Below are 15,027 nucleotides of genomic sequence, written 5' to 3' on the forward strand. Positions count from 1 at the left end.
CTATGAATGGGGCTGGAACACCAGAGGCCACAAATAAGCACTTAAGGATTCCTAGGACAGGATGTGCTGGGTGACCCAGCTAGGCTGCGTGTGCACACACACACATAGACCCCTATACAGACTACAAGGACTTTCCTATTCATGCTGTGAAAGTGTCTCTTGCTACTGGACTCAGGGTACTACTTATGCATTATCTGTTTTTTAATATTAAATACATGTATTTCAACATGTTTACTGATTCCCTTGGTTGCTAATAGGTGAGCTGATAGAACAACTTAGAAAATGAGCTAGTCTGATGTTACCAGGGGAAACCATGAGTAAGGGTATCACTTCTCTAAATGAAGAGGTTATTACTAAAAGAGATAAGCCTCCAAGACTACAGACAGTTGGACAGTGTTTAATTGCTATAATAAACTATGAGTTACAATTATTATCTTAAGCCTTCACTTTTTTTTTTTGAGGGAGGAAGGCAACACAATTGGGGTTAAGTGACTTGCCCGAGGTCACACAACTAGTGTGTCTTGAGGCCAAATTTGAACTCAGGTCCTCCTGACTCCAGGGCTGGTGCTCTATTTACCATGCCACCTAGCTGCCCCTAAGCCTTCACTCTTTAGGCATTCTCTTGGAACCTAGAGGATGGAATAAGGGTTATAGTGGTGGGCAGAAATATACTATCACTTCCCAGTCCATGTTTATCTTAGGATGATTTAATAAACTTGACTATCTAAAGTCCAAAAATGCCTCACCCTTATTAAGTGATTGAAGAACTTTCAATTCTTCTCTTTTGAATGAGAATGAGTGTGAGGCAGAAAATGAGTTGGCTTTTGCAGCTAATTGTCCTCGTGGCATGGTGGATTACAGAGCTGGCCACAAAGCCAAAAGAGTTAGGTAAAAGTCCCAACTCTGACAAAGGAAATCACAGGTCTCATCCCTGTCCCTACCCCTACTCAGAAATATTTAAGGAAATCATTCTCTTCTCCCAACTTCTAAGCTACAAACTGTAAAGAGACTAAGCTCTGAAACTTCCAGTGAGAAGAAATTCTCTGCTTTGTATGTCAGTCCACACACTGCTGTTGTTTTAAATATTAAGTAGGAAAACACCCACCATTCTTTAATAGAGTACATTCTAAAACCTAAAATTTTATCATCTTCATCCATCCCTTCCAATGCTTTGTACTATTTCCCTATGAATTCTGAGTCTCTAAGTGGAAATCACTTTTCTTCACCGCTCAGGGGACAAGGAAGCCTTCGGGGCCTCACATCTCCTGTCTACAAAAGAAGTGGATCGGAGCTGGGACTCCAAGGCTCCTTCTAGCTCTAACACTCTATGACTGAACGAAAGGCCCCCAGTTTAAGAGGAAACTGACCTGTATCTGAAGCGCGAACCTAAACGAATAAATCCTGACCGGGCCGAGCCCTTCTGAACAGGCCCCCTGAGGCGGAAGAAGGCGTGATGCTCCACAGCACATCTCCACAGATGCTTGCATGCTCTGGGGTGCTCCAGTCTAAAGACAAACGTGTGCTCCTGCTCTTTGCCCTGAAAGAGAAAACACATTTGCAAGACTAAAGATCGGGACAAGAGCGCGCGCACAGCACGGAGGACTAAAGATGAGGCCAAGAACACGTGCAGCATGGAGTGACAAGCTCAGACGCAGAGATACCACGCGTGATTTTTTTATGTAACTATACAGCTTATTCTCAACTGACAAACTAAGATAAACAGCTATTAGTTATCTCCCAACTGAGTCCAAAGGGTGGGTTGGGTTTCTATACAGTTTGTGGTTACAATCTCACAAGGTATTCTCTCCTGTTTCACTTAGGTGACCGCACTGCACAAATTTCCATATAGCAAAAAATTCTCCTTGGCACTAATGACTAAGAAGAGTCACTGCGAGACTATCACAAAAATGGGAAAGAGTATTATCTAATTCAACTCTACTCCTTTCAAATTAAGATGTATTAGTCTGTCTACTTTCTTGAAAAGAAGTTGTTAAAATGAAAATATCCAAGGGTAAATTTTAACAATGTTTTAAAAAGCCTAAGTCAGAGCAAATACCATTTATCTATTTTTTAACTTACAGATGACTACATTTCCAGGCCAGAGCTGGCTTAAAATTGTTACTGGCATAATTTACTAGTATTTCATTACTAGGTCCTCTTCTAAACAATGTTGTCTTTCTTACAAAACACATTACAATGAGTAACACACCATAAAATTCTCTAGAGCCTTCAAAAATTAGAGATATATGCCTTTGATTTTACTTGTAAATTAAATAAACTGTGCACAGTTCAAACATTTGAGAAAAAGACTATAACATCTACTTAGTAAGATAAAGCTATCTCTTAGACGATGAGTCCATACTGAGACAATATTGTTAAAATCATAACCCTTCTAGAGATTAAATAAAGGCCTATTAGGATATTTACTTTTAAAGAAAGATAATTTAGCAAGCATCACCATTATATTAATTCTCCTTTTGTTTTCACTACATTAGCATTGATCCAAGAGTGTTTAACTTACTGTGCATGAGCCATCACACAAGAAATTAAAAAAAAAAAAAAAGAAATTCACCAAAATTAAGTACATATCAAAGACAAGTGACCAGAATCCAAAACTTAAATCAAAATGCAGAGGACATTTCAAATATTCTTAATTGCAAGAAAGGAAAAAAAAATTACTAAGCACAGAAAATTACCTAACCCTTAAACAAAATTTACAATTTCCACTGCCCTCTCCTAACTAGAATAGAACTGAGGTGTTCTGTACTCATATACAACTTCAAGGGTCTTTAGTTGCTGTATAGTGATCACAGCAAAAAGTTATATTCCCTACCAAGAACAGGTGATTAGAAAGCACACAGATGACATGTGTTAATCTTGACGATGTCTTTATTAGGAAGAGCAAGGGAAAGATTAAGATTACTCCAAGCTTGTACCAGGAGGCTGAAGGATTTACTGAGAACCATAACACAATAATGGGGCAGAATAATCATTTTCACAGAATGGCTGGGTTACTTGCATGACCATGTCATGTGTGCATAAATAACATCTGTGAAGATTAAAACCACACCTAAATACAATTCAGTCACAGTTACTAGAGGCCCCCCCCCAAAAAAAATCTTCTTTGGAGCCCTGGGGCAGTATGTTAATTTTACACCCCTGAAAAAGGACTTAAAAGATCGAATATTTCAATAATTTCATTTTATAGATAAGGGGGTCTAGCAAGACCAAAGGATTTGCCCAAAATCACAGAGATGATAGAAAAGCTGTTACAAGAGCCCAAGTAGTTGGGTTCTTGTATCTTGCCTCCAAATCCTTCCTTCATTGTAAGAAGTACACTAATTCATGCTTCTTTGCCACTGGCTGGCCAAAACATTAGAAAGGAGAGAACAAAGAAGTAATTCAATTTAATTTGTGAAATATTTATTAACTTCTTACTAACTATTCAATTAAATTCAAACATTTATTATGCACATACTACATGTAAGACACCTGCAGAAATGATGGGGATATAAGGATAAAAAACACCTATCAGTAGGGGCGGCCAGGTGGCGCAGTGAGTAAGAGCGCTGGCCCCAGAGTCGGGAGACCCGGGATCGGTTCCAGCCTCAGATACTTGGCACCCGCACAAAAATAACTGGCCATGTAACCTTGAGCAAGTTATTTAACCCCGATTGCTTTAAAAAAAAACAACTATCAGTCTCTGCGTTACTGGGGAGACAAAATCTGTATAGGAAGAAGTAAATAAAAGAATCTGAAGAGGGAGAGAGCAGTAACAACAGAAAAGGCTTCTAATAGTAGTGCCCACATAAACTAAATCTTAAAGGAAGCTAGCAGTTGGTTCTAAGAGATAAAAGTGAAGAGGCAGAGGATTCCAAAGCCTTTGGAAAACAGTCTGGCAGAGGCATGGAGAGGAGCGGTGAAATGCTGAGGTCAGGGAGCAGTCAGGAGGTCACTCTGGCTAAAACAATGTGTAAAGGGAATGGGGTGTGGGGAGGAACGGAGGGGAAGGAAGGATGGCACCAGACTGGGGAGAACTTCAAATGCCAGTGGAGGAGAGTGACCTAATGAGGCGTTAGCATGTAGCATGACAGAGAAAAGTGGAAGATTGGGAGCTAGGAGTGTAACTGGGGAGCTGCAGCAAGAATGCAGGAAGGGGGGTCTGAACTGGGGTGTTAACTGTCTACATGGAGGGGGAGATGTGGATCAAGCTGTCAAGGAACACGCTTCTGTTATGTGTCTATCCTACTAGATGCTAGAAATACTAAAATAAAAAAGAAACAATCCTTGCAAGCAATATGAGAAAGGCAGAATTAAAACAAACAGGGGCGGCTATGTGGCACAGTGAATAGAGCACCGGCCCTGGAGTCAGGAGGACCTGGGTTCGGATCCGGCCTCAGACACTTAACACAAAAAATAGCCGTGTGACCTTGGGTAAGTCACTTAACCCCAATTGCCCTCCAAAAAGCAAAAAAAAAAAAGGGGGGGGGGAATTAAAGGAAACAATTCCTAAAGAGATATAAGGCGTGAGGAAGAAGAATAGTTGAGAAGGCAAACGCAGGTGACTGGAAGAATGGTGCTGCTCGCAAACAAAAAGAGAGAAGCCCAGAGAAGAAGGGAGTTTAGACAATTAGATATGAGCTCTTGCTTTGGATATTTTATCAGAAATGTCTGAGACGTCAAGATGAAGATTTCAAGGAGGCAGCTATCAGCAGAGGGCAAAACTGAGAGATTAAAGCTTAACCCAGATTTTGGGGTTGTTTGCATAGTTGTAAATGAACCCATGAGATCACTGAGAAGAGGATACAGAAAAAAGCCCAGGACTGAGCTTTGGAGGAGTGAGTAGAAGATGAATAAAAAGTACAGAAAAGGGACAGTCAGAGAGGCAGAAGGAGACACAGACGAAGGAATATTAAAAGCTTCAAAGACATCAAATGGAATGATGGCTGAGAAAAGGTCACTGGATTTAGTGGCTGAGATCTCTGGTAATTTAAACCAGTTTTCCATTGTTAGCATCAAAAGCCAGAATAGGAGGGAGTAATGAATGGGAGGTGATAAAATGTTAGAACTTAGAAAAACAGCTTTGGCAAAGCCAAGCAAAAGTTTCTTAAAAATGGGTTAAGACATGGATGTTTATAGATGGCAGTGAAAAAATTACTTAATACCAAGAGCCTGAAAGAAAGATTAGTTGGTACAAGCTAAGGCTACAAGATAACTGAGCAAACAGGCTTGTGGCGGATGGGGTCCAGAACACAAAGGAAGGCGTCAGCCTCCACAAGAAAGGCCCATTCTTCATCAGGGACTGGAGTAAGGGAGCGGACGGGAGATGATTTAAGTGAGGAAGTCAGCTCACAGCACATGTGTCTCATTTCCTCAGTAAAATAACAAGTTTCCACCTCTGCTGAGAGGGAAGGAGGTCTGGGGAGAGAAAAGGTGGGAACAGTCACTACAGAGAGCGTCACAGAGTATCTTGGGGATGAATAACAGAACTGATGAACAGCAACCAAAAGTACTGTGTAGCAGTGTCCCAATATAATAATGCACAAGAGAAGACAGAAAGGAGAAACTAAAGAGGTGAGATGCCTTGGCTGTCACTCACTAACATATACAAATAACTTACATATAATTTTCATTGCAATGAGAAATTCTTTTTCTTTTTTTTGGAGGGGGAAGGCAAGGCAATTGGGGTTAAGTGACTTGCCCAAGGTCACACAGCTAGCGCGGCAAGTGTCTGAGGCCAGATTTGAACTCAGGTCCTCCTGACTCCAGGGCCAGCGCTCTATTCACTGTGCCACCTTGCTGCCCCCACAATGAGAAATTGTTAAAAAAAAAAAACTTTAAAAAGGGCATGATGGTTACCAAATATATATTACATACTTCCAGATTACCATGGAGATGAAGTACAGGGAGAATATTTGTATGAAAAATGGAAAACTTGCCAAGGTAGAGTTTAATAGAAACTTCTGGAGTAAGTATGTAATAGGCATAAATTACTGCTGTTTCCCTATAGAAGGCATTTGGTAGGTAATGGAAAGAACACTGGATCCAGAGTTAGAACATTTAGGTTTGAATTCTGGCTCTGCTAAGACTGCCTAGTTGTGGATCCAGGCTCTTTCTGGTCTCCATTTTTGTGCCAATAAAATGAGGGGCTTGGACTAGATCAGGGGTAGGGAACCTATGGCTTCAAGGCTACATATGGCCCTCTAGGTGCTCAAGTGTGGCCCTTTCATGGGATCCTCTTTTATTAAAGGGATTTTTTCTGTGAAGTTTGCATTCAGTCAAAAGGACACACTTGAGGCCCTATAAGGCCCACAACAGGTTCCTGTAATGGTTATATGAATTTGAAGCTCTTCCCTGCCCCCTAATAGGCCGAATGTAATCACATTCGGTGTTTGTGGTGGGAGGAGTTTGTTGAAGGGTAGAGCACAACCCACAGGAAGCTGGGAGTCAGAGCAGCTAGCACAGAGAGATGGAGAAGACAGGGAGAGAGGAGACAGACAGTTAGGCTTGTGAGTGTTTGTGGGAAGGCTAAAGGATGGTATGGCTCCCTGCTGTGTTACGGTGTATTAACTTCTTTGTTGCTATGATGGATTTGGTTTCCTGGTGTTGGGATCTGGCTTTCTGGTATCAGAATAAATGTTTTGCTTCTGTCTTCTATATGGAGAGTGTATTATATTTTGCAATTCAGAACTGTTCCAGCATATTCATAGTCACTGTTGGCGCTACAGTTCCCCACTCCTGGACTAGATGATTCTAAAGTTCATCAGTGCACAAAATCTATGGCCCATGAAATGTAGTTCCTTAAACAACTCAAAAGGACATTCACGTGTATTAATAAGGGAAGCCACTAGACTTCTTTTTTAAATAGAGGAGCTGTATTTTAAGACAGTTTGCCCAGAAAAAAGAAAAGGATTAGATCAGTAGTTCCAAACCAATTTGCTGAGAGCCCTTGGGGAGAGAGGAGGGTCCAGGTCCTTCTTGCCACAAAAGGTCTCAATGTCCAAGTGTTTACCGAAAATTGCTATCTTTATTTAACACCAATAAAATATGCAGTTTGAATGCAAACACCATCCAAAGAGCATCCTTGAAACTTTGTTCGGTTACTATGGACTGTGCACAGCTAAGTTTAAAAAAAGTTCTACGTATAATTGGAAACCACTAGCCTAGATTATTTTCCAGTCCCGTGATAGTTCATAAAATTCCTACCTGTTCATCATCTTCCACAACTACCAAAGTTAATTTGTTCTTCTTGAAGTCCAATCTGGTAATCTTGGGCCTATGGGAATAAGAGGCAGGTTAAAAATACTTACAAGAGACTTAATGGCATTTGGAATACAGAAGTACAGGTAACTTCATTTCCTAACCTAAACTGAACTGCATGATCTCAAAAGTCCATCCCAACTTCAGAACTCTCTTATTCTAAGCAAAACTGTCATATATTTAATTCTGAATTAAAAGGAAAAAAAGGAAAGAATTGATTTTTATCCAAAGTTGTAAAAACAAGAAGTCTGAGCTGGAGACGATCTTGTATTAAAAGATTTCACAGTAACTGTGAATACATGTGACTGAAGGCTAAAGTCCAGTAAACTCCTCACCAGTCCCCACTTCGCTTTGCAAAGTTACTTGGATAGCAGCTGTAACTCTAGGGGGGGTGGACTGCCCTACCCTATCCAAGATGAGAAAGCAAGGGCTGAGAGCTGCATGGTAGGTGGCAAGGAGATGGCTTCAGAGTGAAGTGAAAAGTAGTTGAAGCAAGCCTAAAATGTAGTGAGTACAGAAACTTTCCAAGTCAAAATAACCTTTTCTGGCTACCTCTCCCTATTAGAACGTAAACTCCTTGAAGGCAAGGACTGTCTTCACTTTTGTATTTGCTTGGCACACTACTTAAGGGTATAGTAAATTATAACAGTAAAACCTGATGTTATAGCCATTATTATAAGTAAACTATAAATATAGAAACATACACGTTATGAATAAGAATAGGGAGTCTAAGAGAGTTGCCTAGAGTAGTGGTATTAATTAAACTCAAGTTGGAAATACGTCATCGGGCCACATTCTGACTTAGAAAACCACAAATTAACATTATCTATGCTGTACTGTGTTTTTATTTATTTTGCTAAACATTTTTCAATAGCATTTTAATCTGATTCAGGCTACTAAGAGAGCTTTCTGAAGACTAAGTCTGACACTGAAAAGTTAAGTGACTTGCCCAGGGTCCCACAGTAAGGAGTATGGGTGACAAACAGAGGTGAGATTTAAGCCACCAGATCTTCCTAGAGGCAAGGCCAGATCTTTATCCACTATGACATCATAAACATTTAAGCAAAAGAAGAATAAAATTCTAAGAACTAAAAGTGAATACTCAATGCATGGGTAAAATTATTTTCTTCCTAGGAAAGCAGAAAAGTACTAAAAATACTATAAAGAAAAAAATAACACAGATGCAGAGACTATAAACTATACAAGCAAAATCTTCTCAAATACTGTGATTCCAATTATTCAAGGAGTTTGCATCTAACCCTCTTTTGTCTCAAAGCTGGTACACAGTGAATGAAAAGGGTGCCTGACTTGGAGTTACAGGATCCAAGTTCAAATCCCAGTTCTATAACCCTGGGAAAATGCTACTGAATCTCTCTGGACCTCAATTCTTTCGTCTAAAATGAGAGGGTTGGAATAGATGCCTTTTGAGGTCCCTACTAACTCTTCATTTATAATGTAACAAAAGCTTCATCCAACCTACTGGGTCTTTTTTGGTTTGTGGGAATACAAATAATTTGATAAAGAAAATAAAAAATAAATGAAATTTACTTTATACCACCAGGGGTCAGTGAACTGTAGCTCCTTGGTCTGCTGCTGTTAATGGCCAATGGGCTAAGAAGAGTTTTGACATTTTAAAAAGTTTTATTGTATTTAAAAACGTGAAAAACAATTCTTAACTTCTAAACCATGCAAAAATAGGCTACTGATTATTTAGGGTACTCCAAGAGTATCCAAGTTTGCTGAAAGACTTCTATTCTGTTTTAGCTATGAGATATTTTATTCACACATTGAGGAAGGGAAGGAGAAGAAAAAGTTAAGAGTCAAAGTTAAGAGGGAGACAGTACAGCTTAGCAGACAAAATGTTTGCAAGAATAAAAAATCTTTTGCTTTAATAACTCCTCTTAATACCTATTAGCTGTATAACCATGGCAAATCACTTAACTACTAAGCCTTGAGAAAATCTTTAAGATTATAAATGGGTAGAGATCTGTATCAGTAAAGGGATAAAATCAAAGGTAATTGATATGTCCTAACATACTTTTTATACATCTTTATATGTCTGTAATTATCTTTCATATCTGAATTTGGAGTCTAATAATAAAAGTATATTAACTGGCCACATGAATTTTGCCTTTACTCATTATGGTTTTGTCTCTTTTGGTAGACAACTTAAAATTTTATTCTAAAAGATCTGCTTCATTATATATATATATATATATATATATATATATATATATAAGCACTAGGAAATGTTCATATTGCATTCAGGTAAAAAAAAAAAAAGGCAGGGTAAAATATCTTTAAATCTGTTTTAAGCAGGCTTACCAAAAAAATAATCCAATTTTGGTCTCTCCTTCAAACACAAGGACTCCTGTTGGAGTGAGTCCTAGACTATAGTCATTTCCATCCCGAGCCTAATTTTAAAAAGATAAACATATTTTCATACAATATTAATTGTATGTAGGTTAATAAAATATATATTCAAAGAGCTATATTCTCTAAAAAAGTTATCTACTATTTTGATCAATAGAGTCAAAAGTTACATCTCAAATGAAAGTGCTTTAACAACCAATCCAAACATGCTTTTCACAAACCCCTCCCATATTCTATTTCCCTGAGCAAATCAGGAAAAATTTAAAATGAAATTGTCACTGGTAAATGGGAGGAAAATAATATTGCTTTTCATGTGTTCACTAGTTTGTCAAGTCCCTTCAAAACTAAAAGCACTGCATCTTGTTTTCAGAAATTATTTTTTTCCTTTGAGAACAGTCTAAATTTCTGAACTGAAAAATGAAAAGCAAGCCCAAAAGAAGGACTTAATAGATGCTTTTTCACTAATCCATTCAAGACACTTTTCACAAATGGAATAATTAATTACAGGGACACCTGGAGGTTTCCATGGTCTAATCTCACTTATCTACAATTTGCAAAATGGCATTTGGATTTCAGATACACCTTTTTGTTAGGAGACTGACTTAAATTCATCACATTACAGTCAAACTGAGAATGGTCCTCTCCTAATCTAGGATGGTTTTTTGACAACAAAAAGGAGCATCAACTGGCCCATACATAATACACTGTAATTATTTCATGTGAGTCATACATTACATTGTTAAATATTTCAAAATACTCCGGAACTGAACATCACATGTCAAAAAATATATACATGAAAAGAAGAGAAAGTATCTGCAGGTCCCGCTTGCCTTTACTACATGCATATCCACTCCATACATTTCTAGCCATTTGGCTTTGTTCAGATAGTTGGTCTCAGCCTGTGCTGGTGTTTGACCCCTGAAATTAAAGGAAAAAAGTAATTACCAAAAAGCCTCAAAATAAGCATTAAATAACCATTTAGGTACGTGAAGCTAGTGCTAGTACCTGTATTCTTTCCATTTCTCAAAAATAGCGAGCTCCATCTCTTCTGTCTGAATGGGCACAAACCTGAATTCAGACACAAGCTCAGGGCCGTGTTCGGCAAGATCATAGTCACCAAGTTCAGCTGCAAACATAAAAGGCACAGTACAGATGAGATTACTTCAGGCTAAATTTATCTTGAAAGTCAGCTTCATCAACATAAAATACTACTGAAGTTGATGATGTTCAGTTTATTCTCATGCAACTACATATCCATCCTAATCCTATCAGATAAGATAAATCATAAAACTTACTAATACAAAGCACTTCTTTTAATTTCAAGTAAACATATACTACAAAGAAGTCTAATTTGAATACCGCTGGGCCTCCCGGGAGTAAATGAGCCCTTAAAAAAACACTCATGGGGGTGGCTAGGTGGCACAGTGAATACAGCACAGCACTGGTCCTGGAGTCGGGAGGACCTGAGTTCAAATCCAGCCTCAGACACTTACCACTTCCTAGCCGTATGACCTCGGGCAATTCACATAACCCCAAAATGCCCTACCTTCCCCCTCCAAAAAAAAAAAAAAGCACTCTTTTTGATAAAACACAGCAAGTACAAGAAATAATATACAATTCTTCAAGTCAATTGACAGGTATCAACCTCTACTACATGGAAAGAAGCAGGATGATTTGACAACAAATCTCTAGACCCGGAGTCAGGTAACTTAGGTTTGATTACCCCAATTAAGCCAGTAAGCTTTGTAGGACATCAGTTTCCCATTTATAGAATTATACAGAGATGGCTTCCTGGAATGACAGGGAAGGGAGGAGGTCTGGAGCTGTGCCTCTCAGGATACATCACCAGCCCAGTGTGAGCACAGGAGTTGCTTTCCACATTGGGAGCAGCATGCTGGCCTCTTGAGGCCAGGGTGCACTGAAGCGCTGCTACGTGGCCCTCTCCAGAAAGCTCTCTCCGACATGTCCTTAATCAGACAGGCACTGCTAAGCTCCCAAAGGGAAAAGTGACACTGAGGATCCACTCCATGCACAGCACCAATCTCCCTAACATCCTGGCCCAGAAAAAGAACACCTGGCAGCCAGAGCGGTGAACGAGCCCCATCTGGCTTGGCGGTGTAAGTAAGGAGGATTTTGTTATCCTTCATAGAGTCTAGTTTCTCAGGATCCACTACCATGGTGATCTCTAGTTTCCAGGTGTTAGATATTTCCCAGGCTCAAACTTATAAACATCTGTACCCGGGGTGCCCCAGTGAGATATGGGGGTGACATAATGTGGTTCTTACTATGCTCACTCCAAATGACAATAATGCTAAACAACCTGTGAGCTTAATGTTGGCAAGATGCCTCCTTTGTCTGTTGTCCTATAAAGCAAGTGGGCACTGGTCAGTCAAGTAGGGACCCCACAGGGGAATATGACAGTGCAATGCTGTATGTGCCTTGATCAGCCTCCATCAAGGCTTGGGGGAAATCTGGGTTTGCCTCCACTGGCCCCCACTGAGGCTTAGGGGATACCAAAGGAGTTGTGGCTCCTACTATATTCTCACTGGCTCCTGGGAGAAAGTGATTAGGGAGTGCTCCCATTATCAGCAGCCCTTTAGAGAAGACTAGATTAGAATAAAATAAGATTATTAACCTCTTCAAAGCTGTCTTCCTGTCCTTCCTGTCTGAGCAGATTGAGAGTGAACCTGTTGGAGGCTGGAGTCCAAAAGCTCCAGTGCCTCCCCTGTTTTATCTGTGAAACAGGTGGCTCTGGAGACTGCCACTCTTTCATGTTCATGACTGCTGTTTCTGGCCCCACCCAGCTTCCTTTATCTTGTGTTTAGTTCTTGGGTCTCCTTTCTGTAGAAGAGCTAGTCAAAGCATTTGTCCTTAATTTCTTCAGTAAACCTGACAAATCAGAGATTATTTACTAAGAGTCTATTATATCAAACATGGTGCTAAAGTCCTGTTCTGATACCTCCTCATGGTGAAGAGATAAGCCTGGAAGGTCATGGTCATATCAAGCTGGAAAGGCTTAAAGTATAGGGTAGTGGTTGACTGTGTCTATCATAGGAGAGCCAAAGTAATTTAAGATCAGAAAGGCATATACTAAGGTATAGAAGGGAGATTTTTGGTCTGCAACTATGATATTTTCTAGTAAATTCTCAACAATAAAATCACAAACATATGCAAAAAAAAAAAAAAAGATGATACAAACCCTGCCATCAATGAGCCTGTTATCTATATGGGTATAGAAAATTTACATGAAAAAAAATTTACATGAAATTAAGAGAAAGTATAACAATGTCTAAAGAATGACAATTAATGCAAAAATACTTCTTCAGACAGACCTGCCTTCATTCTTTTTAAAAGTCTTTCAATACAATAATTCTATAAATAACTCTGTCTCAAGACTTAAATATTTCCCCTTTACATATAGAAAAAATTGAAGCACAGAAAAGCTTAAATTAAAAGAAGAGAAACTTTCTGAGATGGGTTGCTTTTGATAATAATCCCAAACTAATACTTTGAAAAGTTAGGGTCACACCACAGTCATACAGCAACTTAGTCTCTGCCCATTTTGATACAACAATACTCAAATAATTAAGCTTCGGAGAACATGAAACTTAACTGGCACGTAAGGGAATTTTTCTTTTCCTTTTTGGAGAACAGGGAGAAAGTAACACAGGGATTCATTCAGTGTCAGATATTTAAGGAGTACTGATGATTTCCACATTCATGCTTTCTGTCCTGTCTATAAAAATCTAGATCCTTTACCAACAAGGAGATAAACAGACTTACAACTCTGAGATTAGGTAATAATCCTAAAAAGCTAATCCCTATCACTAGAAAGCCACCTAGCTATCCCATAGTCAACAAACACTCCTTCTTCTTTCCCAGACATTAAGTAAATTTAGAATTAAAAAAAGAAGTTTAAACATAAACTGAAGAATAAACATCAAAATAGTAATTGTTCTCATACCATATTTTTAAATTACTGTGGCATTACTGAAAGAATGGGAGATTGAGTAAGATGGCTCTGCCACTTAGCACTTGAGGAACCTTGAGTACGTAACTACTTTCTTCTTCTGTTTCCTCATCTCTAAAGTGAAAAGGACAGGCTAAATGAACTCTCAGGTCCCATTTGGCTCTCTGTCTCTGGTCCTGTGATCAGGAGCATTACTCTCACGCCAGGACAGGGTGCATCAGAAGGTCTTTTGGTAGAGAAATAGATTCAATTCTTAAGAAGAACAAGAAAGGACCTTGTTCTCCCTCATGATTTGGGGCTTTAAAAGAGAAAACAATCAAACCTGCTTAACCTAAAGTTCAATTTCACTAGATTAATTTGGCAAGTTACTTTTACAAACTCACATAGCTACTTCATCAGAATTTAAATACAGAGAAATTATGCCAAGTTCACTTCAGTGGTGTATATATATTAAATATCAGGATGGTGGAAATTTAGTTTGGAATTATAGTAAGCTTACAAAACACACTCCTGTTCCAGAGCACTTGTATTTAGAAGACAAACTAATTATAAGTTGTGAATTACAGACACACAGCATGGCCCCAAAGTCTTAGTTTTGAGCTATTAAAACTTTGTTCCTAGGGGTGGCTAGGTGGAGCAGTGAATACAGCACCGGCCCTAAAGTCAAGAGGAGCCGAGTTCAAATGCGGCCTCAAACACTTGACACACTTACTAGCCATGTGACTTTGGGCAAGTCACTTAACTCCAATTGCCCTCCAAAAAGCAAAAAAAACAAAAACAAAAACAAAAACCTTTGTTTCTTGAAATAAACTATAAGCAGTAGGCCCCTTACCTGCAGGGTAATATGTTCCAAGACTCCCAGTGGATGTCTAAAACCATGGATAGTACCAAACCCTAAACAGACAGTTCTAGCTTTAACTGTTAACACTTAGGTTAATTTTGCTGTACTATATTTGCGCGCTCTCTCTCTCCCCACCTGCCCTTGCCCTGTGGCTTAGCACTCCATGCTCCTTCCCCCCCAGATTTGGCGCTTGAGAATTTTGTGCCAAGATGAAGGAGACTGCTATCCCACTCTGCCTACCCGTCCATAGGTATGTCTTTCAACCTTGGAACTTGGGTTCCACAGGTCTGCCTCCAGCCCCCAGAGGTCCCTGAACCCTCCATGGGCTGGCAGCCCCCTTCCTGACTCCCTCATTCCCCTGGAATTCACTGCTGACCTCAGGCAACTCAAACCATGGAAAGTGGAACAATGGATAAGGGGTGACTGACTATTGAGACAAATCTATCCCATAATAAGAAAACAAGTATGTTCCCCACTTACATTGTTGCTTCCTCCCCTGGTCCCTCACTTTTGAGGAGAAAAAAAAAAAGAGGGTCTCAATAGAAGCAGATAAAAGTTGTTGAAAGCGAAGGAAAAGTTACTA

At 39.4% G+C, this 15,027-nt stretch overlaps 1 protein-coding gene across 4 annotated transcripts in view; it reads right to left on the bottom strand.

Moving 5' to 3' along the window:
• Positions 1–15,027, bottom strand: part of EPB41L5 (erythrocyte membrane protein band 4.1 like 5) — a 133,392-nt gene that overhangs the window by 61,225 nt on the left and 57,140 nt on the right. For all 4 annotated transcript variants that reach the window (XM_069066911.1, XM_069066912.1, XM_069066914.1 and 1 more), the window contains exons 8-12: positions 10,639–10,759; positions 10,464–10,551; positions 9,586–9,674; positions 7,207–7,276; positions 1,368–1,537 (exon numbers count right to left, since the gene is read on the bottom strand). In XM_069066911.1, the coding sequence (XP_068923012.1) occupies positions 1,368–1,537; positions 7,207–7,276; positions 9,586–9,674; positions 10,464–10,551; positions 10,639–10,759 (538 nt within the window). The remainder of the gene's footprint in view (positions 1–1,367; positions 1,538–7,206; positions 7,277–9,585; positions 9,675–10,463; positions 10,552–10,638; positions 10,760–15,027) is intronic.

Source organism: Petaurus breviceps, unplaced genomic scaffold (assembly GCF_028583685.1).
Source record: "Petaurus breviceps papuanus isolate PSGF00001 unplaced genomic scaffold, PetGlider_PUasm1.0 90731, whole genome shotgun sequence".
NCBI classification, from domain to species: Eukaryota; Metazoa; Chordata; class Mammalia; order Diprotodontia; family Petauridae; genus Petaurus; species Petaurus breviceps.